Source organism: Schistocerca serialis, chromosome 3, assembly GCF_023864345.2.
Source record: "Schistocerca serialis cubense isolate TAMUIC-IGC-003099 chromosome 3, iqSchSeri2.2, whole genome shotgun sequence".
Lineage (NCBI taxonomy): Eukaryota > Metazoa > Arthropoda > Insecta > Orthoptera > Acrididae > Schistocerca > Schistocerca serialis.
The window spans coordinates 579681773-579696170 of record NC_064640.1 but is presented as its reverse complement, the minus strand read 5'-3'; the positions used below and the strand labels follow the sequence as shown (position 1 = coordinate 579696170).

The 14398-nt window shown below is 37.3% G+C and overlaps 1 protein-coding gene across 2 annotated transcripts in view; it reads left to right on the top strand.

The window, feature by feature from the left end:
• Positions 1 to 2114: 2114 nt before the first annotated feature.
• The window catches only part of LOC126470473 (uncharacterized), a 68820-nt gene continuing 56536 nt past the window's right edge, over positions 2115 to 14398 (top strand). Inside the window, exons 1-3 of one of the 2 annotated variants that reach the window (XM_050098337.1) lie at positions 2115 to 2461; positions 8872 to 9123; positions 9311 to 9540. In XM_050098337.1, coding sequence (XP_049954294.1) covers positions 8910 to 9123; positions 9311 to 9540 — 444 coding nt within the window. In that variant the 5' untranslated portion in view covers positions 2115 to 2461; positions 8872 to 8909. Of the gene's footprint in view, positions 2462 to 7907; positions 8048 to 8871; positions 9124 to 9310; positions 9541 to 14398 lie in introns of those variants that run through there. The other variant, XM_050098338.1, reaches the window with a different exon arrangement.

The following is a 14398-nucleotide window of genomic DNA, read 5'->3' as shown; positions in this document are numbered from 1 at the left end:
TGTTATTGTACATCTTGAATCATTTTTCCCTCTCAGTTACCTTGGTGCTCTCGTGCAAGAGCACTCAATGGAAAAAATATCCAAATTACATGGAACATTTGTAGTGTGTCACTAAAACAAAGAAAAATAATTAATTAAAGATTTAAGGTAGGTTCACAGTGGATGACCGAGCGAGATGGCGCAGTGGTTAGCACACTGGACTCGCATTCGGGGAACAACAGTTTGATCCCGCGTCCAGCCATCCTGATTTAGGTTTTCTGTGATTTCCCTAAATCGCTCCAGGCAAATGCCATGATGGTTCCTCTAAAAGGGCACGGCCGACTTACTTCCCCATCCTTCCCAAATCCGATGAGACCGATGACCTCGCTGTTTGGTCTTTTCCCCCAAACAACCCAACCCAACCCAACAGTTGATGAAAAGGGACAGAACGTAACGTCAAAACATTCCCGAAAGCATTTCAAATGACGGCGTTCACACAGGCCATCAAAGGAAGAGAACAGAACAGGACTGGACGGAACAGAAGGTCGTGGTTTCTAGGGAAGAATGTTTCAACGTTGACGCTGGTGTCGTTAATGGTGTCGTCCTCTCTTAATGTCAAACGTTAACCTAACATCACTGTGTTCACTTATATTATAGTCGTGGATATCATGCTTTAACATCCTTAGTCTTTATTTTTTTTTCTCTGTTTTTGTGCAAATGTTCCATGATGACTTGCATATTTTTTCCATTCAGTGTTCTTCTGCTGATGAGCTCAGATATCTGAAAGAAAAAATGATTCAGTTTTAACAACAACTGAACAGAACTGATGGCTACACTGTGTGTGAATAAGAACATAAATTGTTTATGCAATTTTCATTAACTCTCGCAATACCAAGGATGGGGGGGGGGGGGGGGGCTGTACTCTATTCCCAGCATTTGAAAATATTGTAATCTAGTTAGTTACTTTATATTTCAGAACTTTGAAACAAATATTATTTATTCTCTTAATGAACTCTGCTACTGGACTCCACAAATGGTTTAAATTTTTCACTTAAACTTAACCCTAAAATACTAGTAGTTCTCACTTTCGCCAGTGGTTGTCATATTCAATAATTTCAGGTTCAGGACCTTATTTACACATTAGTATCTCTTTAAAAATTATGTTGTTAGTAAAGGTCAACAACAATTTGGGAAATTTGCATTTTAAATTTTTTAAAATTCTTTAGGGCTGCCATAAAGTGCTCACCCCGCTCCCCCGGTAGTACATGTCATGTTACTGAAAGCTTGTTGATGTTGTTAAGTATGTGCTAAAAGATATTTTCATACTTTGGACCCTAGTAATACATCATTATCTCTTTAAAAAGGATGTTATGAATATAAGTTAATAACGGTTGACGAAATTCTCTTTATTTTTCGAGGGGACGTAAATTACCCACCCCCTGCTAATGCAGGTTATGGGAATGCATTGCTAGGGTTAAATAACTTCCTCTCAAGTAAAGCAATCAGCTCTATTGAAAGAGAGAACTACAGTTGTTTCTGAAATTCTTTGCTACATGGGAAAAAACAATGGATAAGACAAAAAGACTATATGCATTCACTTAGAAATATTGTTTAATTTGTTTCTGTGTATATATTATCACCCTCAAATGAATCTCAATGTTTTGAAATGTTGTTTCACTTCTCAGCAGTTCATCATACTAAATTGATAAAGAACTTCCATTATGAAGTTTGCTTTGGCAATTTAAAATTAAGAAACTTTGTTATTGCTAGTATTATACTATGTTCTGATTTTTATATCACAAGTGGTATCTCTTAATCAAACTTTCACCGTTCGGTTCTGGGTCAAGCGATAATGTGAACACAACATTTAACGGTGGCGTTACCTGAAGTTTCGTTGATATCTTGTATGAATCTGCCTTACGAAGACCGAAAGGTATGAAATCGTCTATTACAATATGAGTGAGCGAGGCGAAAATGGGTTAAGTTCATATCCAAGCAGACGACCATATCCTTTCTTCCTCATTGTCGACATCTAACCTTGTTTCTTTAACAACCTTGATCTTGACGTCCGGTACCGTTCCCTCGAGGGCCTGTGTGAATGTCGCTTTTCAAATGCTTTGTAGAATGTTGTCACGTTCAATTCCGGTGTGCATCGATCTTAATTGAAACTGACCTCGTAGTCGAATGATGCAAGTTCAGTCTCGCAAGACCTGTGGACTATCTTCCAATACAAATTCGTGGCGAGATGTTCAAATGTCCTGTTTTTGAAGTGTGGAGGTGTGGAATTAGTGGGAATATGATAGTGAACGCTATAGATCAGCTTGTGTTGTGAAAATGAGAGGACACAGTTGAGGTGCAAAATTCATGCATCTACAAGCCGCGGCGACTAAATAATGCCATTGCGTTGTTGCTAATATGTCAGTTCGTATTCAGTATGATTTCGGCTTGCCAGTGCACAAGTGTAGCAGAATAAAACGAGCAGGTACACGAGAATCTCATAAGCGTTTCACGCACTGGAGAAAAAATAATGTTCGATAACATGATGCCCATTGGTAGTTAGCGTGAAACATATGTACTAAAAATTATTTCACTTTTACCCAGTGTATTTCAGTTCGTGTTTAATATATTCTGCGTAAACGATTTGTGTTTCATTTAAAAGTTCCCCGTTTCCCACCAAGTGCCATAGAAAAACGGTATCCCGAATTCTTGTTTTTGTTAGTGATAATGTTTTGTTTGGTGTGTCAGCCAATAAATGAGAACAGTTGATAATTGTTGTCGCGTGTGTTTTCAAAGGTTGTGTAGAACAAGCCATTTGCATCGTTGTGCAGATTAGGATGTGAAGGTTCAAGAAAAGCAATATTACCGGTAACATTCGCAAATTATTGCCGTTTGTTGCAGGTCGATAGGAAATAGAGCTAAATTGAACGTTAAAAAGTTGAGGGATCCCACCTTCCATTAGCTACTGTTTGCCATTTCGTAAATGTAGGTTGTGGTATAAAGCCCATAATGTTTATTTCTGGAAACAACTTACCCTTGTATGCACTGTCAGTGTTTAAATTTAGTGATACACGCCCTTCCCAAGAAACAAATTTATTTTTGAACTACAAATTTCCAGTACAGCCTTTGTTGTTTGAGCTTCGTAGCACCAGAACATAGTTAGAAAAATTATTTCTCATGTAGGAATATTATGGAGGGTGATCACTTTTTTGAGAGATTGTTCTGGTTGCTTACCATTCTACTGAATATGGAATTATGGCCTCTAGGCAATAAGAATATTCCCAGAAATCCATATTGCATACTCCTCCACAGCAAAAGTGCCACAAGTTATAGTTGTGAATGTGGTTACTTTGATGTGGTACAATATTTTGTTGAATTTAATCAACACACCTGCAAGCAAAGTTTTGATTGTGTTGACGCAGAAAGCCTGAGGTGTAGGTTTGGTTGGAAAGTGACTATTGGGTTGAAAGGTTGCAAAGCCAATGAGTGTGAATGTGAAATAAAGTTTGTGGTAAGAGGCTGAAATGTAGCTGTGTCTGATGACTGTTTTCATCCCATGTTTAATACACATTTCTATATCTAGCTAAGTTTTTTCATTTATAAAAACTAAAATTGAACTGTAAATTCAGAATACCTGTATTAGAGAGTAATGTCTTCGTTTTTGATGTATATTATGTATTTCATACATAAATTATGAACAATGAATAGGGGAAGGGGGGCATGGTGTAAATTTTACAAGCATTTCAGAAAAGAATTTGTATTGTTCAACAAACTGGAATGTGGAGATGGAAGCAGGTAGTGTGACATGTTTTTCTTTGCAAAAAGCATTTGATGCTTATCCACTCACTCTGTCATGTGAGTTGTTGTTACTAGAAGCCTGTTCAGATGTGCAATTTAACTGAAGATTTGAAGCAGGGTGATGGAGCAGTTAAATTACTGGACTCGGATGTTCGTCTAGAATGACAAATTGCATATACATTTTTTTAAGCCCCCTTCCTTTATACCTTCTCTGACCATTTTGATATAGAGTTTATGTAGTTTCCATAAATCAGTTCAAGCAAATGCTAAGATGAATCTTCAAAGGCTTGCAGCTGGATCCTTCCTTGAACACCATGAGCTAACACTCAACATCTAATAATCTTGAGGCAAGCAGTTTTTTAGTATGCAACCTTTCATTTTCACAAGGGATTTTTGTTAGCTAAATCCCAGTTTGTAGATAGGCTTGGGAAATTGCCACTGGAAAACAACATAACATTGGGTTTATCTTGAGAAAGCAACAGCAGAAATTATCACTGTAATATTACATTTAAGCTATAGCATTCTTCTATGGGGTAATTATCCAGGGACCAGGAAAATTTTTACTTTGCAGAAAAAAAGCCATCAGGATTAGCTCCAGGGTTACCAAAAATACCATAACATATAGGCCTTATTTAAAAAATTTACCGATAATGAAAATCACATCTCTCTTTATGTACAGCTGCCTTTTGTACATTAAAGTAAACGTTAGACATCACGTATATAATCATACTGCTAATAAAGCATTAAAGGTAGAAATACCTACACCTCAACTTAAAAAACACAAGGCAGTTGCAAATGCATAGGAATAAAGCAAACACACATTACGGGCGCAGGAACATGCTGGCGCTCATATCTCTAAAAAAAAAATAAGAGCTAAAAATGGTTGAAAGACAGGGCTTCCTACACTCTTAAAGAATCTTAAAACTCTTCAAAAGTAGACATAATTTACTAAATAACTTGTAATACTGTTTGTTGCTACCTTCTTTATTTTCTTTTTTCTCTCCTGTGGGATCTTGTATCAGATCTATAACAAACATGCAATTAATTAAATAATGTTCAGCTCTCATTTTACATTTAACCACCTTGGGAATTTTTGTGTATGTCCTCTATTCTTTTATTATGTGGAACTTAGTAAGTAACTTATGTGTTTAGTTCCGCATTTAACTATTAAACATGTGGAGAAATCTCTTGTGTATCACACATGTTGTATCATGTATGTTCTTTTATTGTGTACTTTCATTGTATGTTGTGCCAGTATCATGGTGTGTCTTTAACATGTCTATCATACTTTATAATACCTCTTGTACATTACTCATGACAGTATTGTTTGTGTGCCAATGCTTAAAGATGAATGTATAAGTAAACAAACAAACATGTAGTGCACAAAATACACAAACAACATATATCCAGACGCTTGTAAAAAAATAAAAAAATCATCTGTACCAAACCAATAAAACATGACGTCGCACTTCAAAGAGTATACCATTGACATGCATTGGGCACTGATTTCAAGTTTTTCTGTTTGTAAAAAATGCCTCCTAACTTAGCCTAAAGTAATTTACTACATTTCACGGTGCAAAGAGGGGGGGGGGGGGCAACAAATGAGTCTGGATCTATACGATTATCTTGACAAATTATTGCCTTTAATATCTGCATGTACATATTGAAAATGTCTGCAGATAGTGATATGTAGTAAGGTGTAGTCTCTTTCAAGAAAAGTTTATGTACTAGGGTGGTTTGTTAAGTCTGGTAAATTTCGCTGAAACAACAGAATGTTTTTGTTGTGCTTTCATGGTTGGTAAGCTTGATTATTGCAAGGATCATGTCAAGTGTTTCAGCAGTGTATGGTTCATTGTTGAATGCTGTCCAAATTGGTCAATGAGTTGACTGCAATTGAAGATAAAGAAAACAGTTTTGTGCTGTTACTAAACATTTTTATTTTAAGAGTTGGACTGCTGCACAAATCTAAACAGAATTGGATGAAGTTCATACAAACAATGCACCATCATTGAAGACTGTTTACTTTGGGATTAATTACTTTAATCTTGGTCAGACAAGCACCAAAGGTGAAGCTGCTCTGCCCATCCAACTGAAGTCACCACAAAGGAAACCAGTGACAAAATCAATGATACAGTAGTGCAAGGTCACCAAATAAAACTTCATGAGATTGCTGGGACTGTAGGCATTGCAACTAGTAAGTGCATAGTATACTGTACAGAGAACTGGCTACGAAGAAGTCGTGTGCAAGGTGGGTGTTGCAGCTGCTCACAGTTGACCAATAGTGCATCTGGTACAACATTTCAGCACATTGTCTGGTGATGTTTAATCGCAATCTGCAAGACCTTTTGTGTCGATTTGTGACTGTTGATGTACCCTGGATTCATCATTACATATCAGTCAAAACTATGGACAAAGGCTTCTAAAAAAAAAATGCCATTTTGTCTAGCTGTGATGGCCACTGTGGATTGTTTCTTTTTTCCCAAAGAAATACTCATCATAGAGTACTTGGAGAAAGGCAGAATCATAACTAGACCCTATTGTGCTTCATTGTTGGATTGTCTGAAACCTGCATGGCCTGAAAAAAGACAAATGTTCGCATGTACAAAAGTGTTCCTCATCCACCCTGTTCACCAGACTTAGCCTCACATGACTTCTTCCTGTTGCCTGAGTTGAAGCTTTAGCTTGCTGGGAAGAAATTTTCATCAAATGAAGAAGTGATAGTTGCAGTTGATGGGTGTTTTGCAGAGTTTGACAGAACCTACTTTTCCAATGGGGTGGAAAAGCTGCAGGATCACTGGACAAGAGTATATCCATCAAAGGAGACTGTAGAGAAGTAAGGTGAATTGTTTACAAAACAAACCTTTTTTACCAGACTTATCGAACCACCCTTGTATTCTACAAAGGATGCGGCAAATTAGTTGGTGCAGGTACTGGCAAATTATTGTAGGTCTAAGTGTATTACAATTGATGTATCACACATAAAAGGGGGAAATCTTGTTTCTCTTTTAAACAACGGTGTGAATCTCGTGCTTTGCATGGGAACTGTTGGACAAGAGTTCATTATAAGCTTCATCTTTGAACAAATAGTGGTTTAATATTTTTGTGTGGCTCATGGTTGAATATTGAATCATTTGTTTAGGACGCTTATTTGCTGAAGCTTGAAAAGAGGTATGAAACATTTAATTGGCTGTGTATTTTTCTGATTTTAGATGCTCAACTCTCTCCAGTGGGAATCTCTATAAAAAACACGTTGTGTACTCCTACCAGGTGTTCTCAATATAAGTAGAGCACATCTCGATTTTGTGTTACTCCCCCCTCCCAAAAAAAAGAAGAAAACACACACACACACACACACACACACACACACACACACAAATTAAGTGTCCAGAGATGGAGCACAAGCCTAGGTTGGGGAAGTAAATTGGTTGTATCCTTTACAAAGGAACCATACTGACATTTGCATTAAGCACTAAAGCCATGCATAAACAGAAATGTGGTTGGTTGGATGGGGATGAAAACTATCATCATCCTGAATGAGAATGATATCTCTTACCACTGCAACATGTCACATAATAAAGTATAAGATCTTAACACGTATGAGGGATTGGTGGCTCATCCATTTATTAGTGCTGGGCACTAGAGCTACACGGTTGGTGACTCACAGGAAGTGCAGGCAGGTCAGTTGCTATAAGAACACTATGTGGCTAGTGTTTGGGAAAATCTTCTGCAGCTGTCACAGGTAGAAGACATACAGTGTATTTCTGGTATTTCATGCTGGAGACCAACTTCTTTTGATGTTTTTCTTGCCAGACTTGAGACCAGTCATTGGAAGAGCCCACCTATTTTGACTGACAAAAATATTTCCCAACGGCAGCCATGTTTGTCAATTTGTTTACTAAACTAGAAAATGTCATTGGCTGCAAATGTTGTGTATTGGGACAAGATCAAGTATTTCTTCTATGATGTTGAACTGTGTGTCAGCAGCTACTACTCACAGTAATTTCAGCAACATCAGTTACATTAGTGCTTTTGCCAAATAAAAATGGAAATAAAAAAACAAATCTTCATTCCTGTCCCTTAGTTCTTCTTCCACAGAATTTGCTGTTTCAGCAGTACATCTACAGCAAACTGTTCTTTCTGGAAGAGGAACCATTTCGAAGAGAGAAATTTCTGCTGGAATAGAATTCTTGTGACATCCACAAAACGTTCTTTTACAAATTCTCTACCGTTGAAAGGACACACCGCTTTTGCTATTCCAAGAGTTATTTGACAGGTTAGCTTCATCACAACTTCATTGTGTACCACAAGCTTTTTCTTACTCTAAATATCTTGTGACTAATAGTAATTAAAAAATTGATATACCTATTTACAGGAACACTTACTTCTTTCTTTGTTATGTCTTAGCTCAAAATTTCACTCTACTGTCTTCAGTATTCATATTGATGACTAATTTCATATGAAGCAGTTGGAAATGTCACTTCTCATAATACTTGTTCAAGGATTTATTAGATTCTTGATAGTCTTAACTATTACTGACCCATTTTCTTCCCACTAACTTTTTTGTTATTACCAAAAATGAAAACTTAACAGAAACAATACTAATGATGCAAAGTCAACACACTGTGCTGTTGTATTCATGTTAGTTTGGAAGAATTGATGCTTGAAGTCTTACAGTGGGTGGAGAGGGGTTAACACTAGCTGACTGTGGGAACGTGTTGAAGCTGTGCTGTCCCTGTGTCTGTAGTACTGTTGCATTTGTCCATCCCTGATTTATTATGTAACTGATTACCCAGTCACAGTTACCTGAACTGTCTGGGTAAATACTTTTCACAAAACATTTTTACACTATGACTGAAATAAAAGTTTGTTTCTACATGCTCAGTTTACTGTGTAAGTGTGATAAATTGGCATTTGTGTCACATTTTATACCAAAATTGTTTAAATTTTGAGTATTTTGACTACGTTCATATCTTAATATGTCAGGGTGCCAATAACAACACTGTTGAATAGCCTAAATAAACCAACCAAATTATGTTTAACACTTTTTTACTACCATATGAGGTTATGAGGCTTTTAATATGATATTTTTCTTTGCAGGTCATGTGCTGAAAGATTGATCTCCCACTGGTTTCAAAATGCCTTTCAGAAATCGTGAAATTTTTCAGCTTGGATTGTTATTTCTGTGTGTTCCTGTTCAGTACCTGTTTTCCTCATATTTAAGCAGTACAACAGGTAGAACACAGGCATTATTTGATATTATCAATGACTTTAAAGAAGTAACTGATTTACTGTTCACTGCAGGAGCTTGGAAACAACGATGGGATGGTCTTGTTTCATCTCTTGTCCAAGGTATATCTCGTGATTTACATGTATGTGAATGTAATTCTTTGCCCTGTGAAAATAACTGATATTACACATTTAGAAAAATAAAAATGCCATATAATAGTAAATAGGGAAGTGACAAGAGCAGCACACTACAATAATTTTGTTTTCTTGTTTGTAAAAAAAAAAATATATATATATATTTTTATTCCAGTTTATTTTCCGGAATTGAGCAGTTACACAAGAAGCTATGTCTACAATGAACACAATACATCCCCTGCAGTTGAAGTTATGCGGTATGATAGAAATGCGGGTTACTTTGGGATGGGCACAGAAATAAGATATGAGCGCCCTTCACATTTAAGATACAGGATTGGACAAGTTGTTCGTCATCAAAAGAGAGGTTATAGGGCTGTGATTGTAGGATGGGATCTTATTGCAAAGGTAAGAGAGAGAGAGAGAGAGAGAGAGAGAGAGAGAGAGAGAGAGAGAGAGAGAGAGAGAGAGAGGTTGTATATGTAGGTTGTGATTTGGCAATACTTTGACAGTTTGTTGACTAGTTTAGTTTATAAATATGCCTTGTGTGCAAGGTAACATGTAAGATGTTAACTCTTTGATTACACAGTACTTTGAAATAAATTTTGCTGGGAGTTCATTTCACATACATTAGTATTCATATAGCATAATCGTAGTAACTAGTGTGCCATGATATTTTATGTAGTTTGGTTTGCTCTCGGAAACTAGGATGGGGAAAAAGCCAATACGGAAATGCCAGATTCCACAGTCTCATTTGAAATGCGACTTAATCAAGATGGCAAACACATCTATTTGCAGCATCAACAGTATGGCAACCATAACATGTCTAGAGAAACCTATGAATGGCTATAATGTGCATTACACCTGCTTCAGTTTTTCACTTAACAGTAACAGAATGACACAGTTGTTAGGTTTAATGAGATAATTACATAATAGTAAATCCAAAACGCCATCACATCTCCGTAACATATGTTACATATGCAGCATTTGAGTCATGTAATGCTATCATAAACAAGATAATAAATTGCAGAATATAAGTTCAAATGTGGTAGTTTTTCATCAGTGCAGAAGATGATAGTTATGCACTGGTCAAGCTCAAGTAAATATATCACTAGGCTTTATTTCTCACATGTCTCTAGTATTTTCTCATTAATCCCATGTGTGGTACAGTTTATCTCAATAAATTTAACAGCTGTCTCATTCTAGTACTGTTAGGTGAAAACTGGAGCAAATTTAATGCCCATTATAGCCATACAGCCCTTGAAAGTGGAGTTGTAGCTCTGAATCACATTGGACACCAATTAAAAAATATCAGTTTGTGATTGATGATGAAATATTATTAACTAATAATCTCTTACCTAGAAGTTAGTCACTGACCTACAACTTAATATCTATTAATAATGTAGCAGAACTCTTATCAAAACCGAATGAGACCAAAATAAGTACAACACACTCCATGATATCTTCACCTTCGACAGACCATGTAACTGGAGAAATATCATTGTAGACGTCATATTGTTGCCTGTAGTAGCAACCCATGAACCACTAGTAATTTTCTTGTAAGATCCGTACATAGTACCATAAAAAAAGCATCTTTCAAACTATTAACGACACAGTGTACTAACAATTTCAAAACCAAAAACAAATCAGTAACCAATAATTAACAACATGAAACAAACCTAATATCAAGGCAACCGAAACAAACTTCCAAAACATCGAGTAACACACAACACTTAAGTCCAGTGCCACACAAACATCACTCACAAATAATTCAGCAACATAAGCATCCCACACTAAAATGTGCAACCACTTACTCCAACATGCCATCTGCAAACACGATCTATTTCAAACATGCTGTGCTCAATGATGTCACACAACAGAACACTGTTACATCGCAGATCAAAGCAGACATATGGAGACAGACATTTCCATTGACACAGATAAACTCTAATATTTACCAATCATCATTCTCAATTACACTAAACCAACAGGTAAGTTAGATGACCAGTTTTAAGATGTGTTTGAAATGTTTTTTACTAAGTGAAGAAAATGATTATTTTGTCCATAATACAAAAAAATTAAAATTTTATTCAGAGAGCAATTTTGAAACTCGGTTTGCTTAATATTAATTTTAATATCCAAAACTGATAGCAGTTGAGTAGTGGGGTGGGGAGTGAGATGGGTAAATGAGCTACTTCCATTTCTTGTGTGATAGTACTGTGAATTATCTACAGTATGTTGATGTGAACAGGAGTACAAGAATTCAGAAAAAGACTTAAAATACTCTGCACCACACTCATACCTACAAATGTTGCATTTTGTTACAAAATTAAGATTGTCACTATACATTTACATGTATATTCCACAAACTATGTTATTGTCTAAGGAGGAGACTACTGGAAGCAAGTGTCATTCGTCATTCTTCTTGCTCTGTTTACAAGTGATACACTAAAAAAACCATTTCCTGCTCTCCTCCATGTATATGTGATCATTCTGTTCCTTTGATGTATGTGAGTAGTACCTTATTCATTTGCAAAGGTTGTTTTAGGTTGAGAAGCAGCCCTTAATCGATCAAGCCAGTGTTTTCTGAGTCTGCTGAACATACTGATCATAATTTGAATGGTTGGTTGGTAAATGAATGTGTAGATTTTATTTGAATTGTTCTAGCACAAAGTTAGTTAATGTTTCAGTAATTATTGTGAATAATTTAATATGCACTTTCCTCGTAGTGCATTGTGCGCTGAAAATGGTCTTGGATTGTTGCACTACAGTCCTTGTACTAATACGATTTCTCCTATCTTTTACTGAATTGTATCGTAATACCCACATCTTTGCAGACTTATTCTTCTTTTCTCTGAGTGCAATCCTTTCAGTGAAAGTACGTGTTGTTAGATCTACATCTACATGACTACTCTGCAATTCACATTTAAGTGCTTGGCAAAGAGTTCATCGAACCACAATCATACTATATCTCTACCATTCCACTCCCGAACAGCGCACGGGAAAAACGAACACCTAAACCTTTCTGTTCAAGCTCTGATTTCTCTTATTTTATTTTGATGATCATTCCTAGCTATGTAGGTTGGGCTCAACAAAATATTTTCGCATTCGGAAGAGAAAGTTGGTGACTGAAATTTCGTAAATTGATCTCGCCGCAACGAAAAACGTCTTTGCTGTAGTGACTTCCATCCCAATTCGCGTATCGTATCTGCCACACTCTCTCCCCTATTACGTGATAATACAAAACGAGTTGCCCTTTTTTGCACCCTTTCGATGTCCTCCATCAATCCCACCTGGTAAGAATTCCACACTGTGCAGCAATATTCTAACAGAGGACGAACGAGTGTAGTGTAAGCTGTCTCTTTAGTGGACTTGTTGCATCTTCTAAGTGTCCTGCCAATGAAACGCAACCTTTGGCTCGCCTTCCCCACAATATTATCTATATGGTCTTTCCAACTGAAGTTGTTCGTAATTTTAACACCCAGGTACTTGGTTGAATTGACAGCCTTGAGAATTGTACTATTTATCGAGTAATCAAATTCCAACGGATTTCTTTTGGAACTCATGTGGATCACCTCACACTTTTCGTTATTTAGCGTCACCTGCCACACCATACAGTAATCTTTTCTAAATCGCTTTGCAACTGATACTGGTCTTCGGATGACCTTACTAGATTGTAAATTACAGCATCATCTGCGAACAACCTAAGAGAACTGCTCAGATTGTCACCCAGGTCATTTATATAGATCAGGAACAGCAGAGGTCCCAGGACGCTTCCCTGGGGAACACCTGATATCACTTCAGTTTTACTCGATGATTTGCCGTCTATTACTACGAACTGCGACCTTCCTGACAGGGAATCATGAATCCAGTCACACAACTGAGACGATACCCCATAGGCTCGCAGCTTGATTAGAAGTCGCTTGTGAGGAACGGTGTCAAAAGCTTTCCGGAAATCTAGAAATACAGAATCAACTTGAGATCCCCTGTCGATAGCGGTCATTACTTCGTGCGAATAAAGAGCTGCGTTGCACAAGAACGATGTTTTCTGAAACCATGCTGATTACGTATCAATAGATCGTTCCCTTCGAGGTGATTCATAATGTTTGAATACAGTATATGCTCCAAAACCCTACTGCAAACCGACGTCAATGATATAGGTCTGTAGTTCGATGGATTACTCCTACTACCCTTCGTAAACACTGGTGCGACCTGTGCAATTTTCCAATCTGTAGGTACAGATCTATCGGTGAGCGAGCGGTTGTATATGATTGCTAAGTAGGAAGCTATTGTATCAGCGTAATCTGAAAGGAACCTAATTGGTATACAATCTGGACCTGAGGACTTGCCCGTATCAAGCGATTTGAGTTGCTTCGCAACCCCTAAGGTATCTACTTCTAAGAAACTCATGCTAGCAGTTGTTCGTGTTTCAAATTCTGGAATATTCCATTCGTCTTCCCTGGTGAAAGAATTTCGGAAAACTGCGTTCAATAACTCCGCTTTAGCGGTACAGTCGTTGGTAACAGTACCATCGGCACTGCGCAGCGAGGGTATTGACTGTGTCTTGCCGCTTGTGTACTTTACATACCACCAAAATTTCTTCTGATTTTCTACCAAATTTCGAGACAATGTTTCGTTGTGGAACCTATTAAAGGCATCTCGCATTGAAGTCCGAGCCAAATTTCGCGCGTCTGTAAATTTTAGCCAATCTTCGGGATTCCGCGTGCTTCTGAACTTCGCATGCTTTTTCCGTTGCCTCTGCAACAGCGTTCGGACCTGTTTTGTGTACCACGGGGGATCAGTTCCATCTCTTACCAATTTATGAGGTATGAATCTCTCAATTGCTGTTGCTACTCTATCTTTGAATTTGAGCCACATCTCGTCTACATTTGCATAGTCAGTTTGGAAGGAATGGAGATTGTCTCTTAGGAAGGCTTCTAGTGACACTTTATCCGCTTTTTTAAATAAAATTATTTTGCGTTTGTTTCTGGTTGATTTGGAAGAAACGGTAGAGAGCCTAGCTACAACGACCTTGTGATCGCTAATCCCTGTATCAGTCATGATGCTCTCTATTAGCTCAGGATTGTTTGTGGCTAAGAGGTCAAGTGTGTTTTCGCAACCATTTACAATTCGCGTGGGTTCGTGAACTAACTGCTCGAAACAATTTTCGGAGAAAGCATTTAGGACAGTCTCGGAAGATGTTTTCTGCCTACCACCGGTTTTGAACAAGTATTTTTGCCAACATATCGAGGGAAGGTTGAAGTCC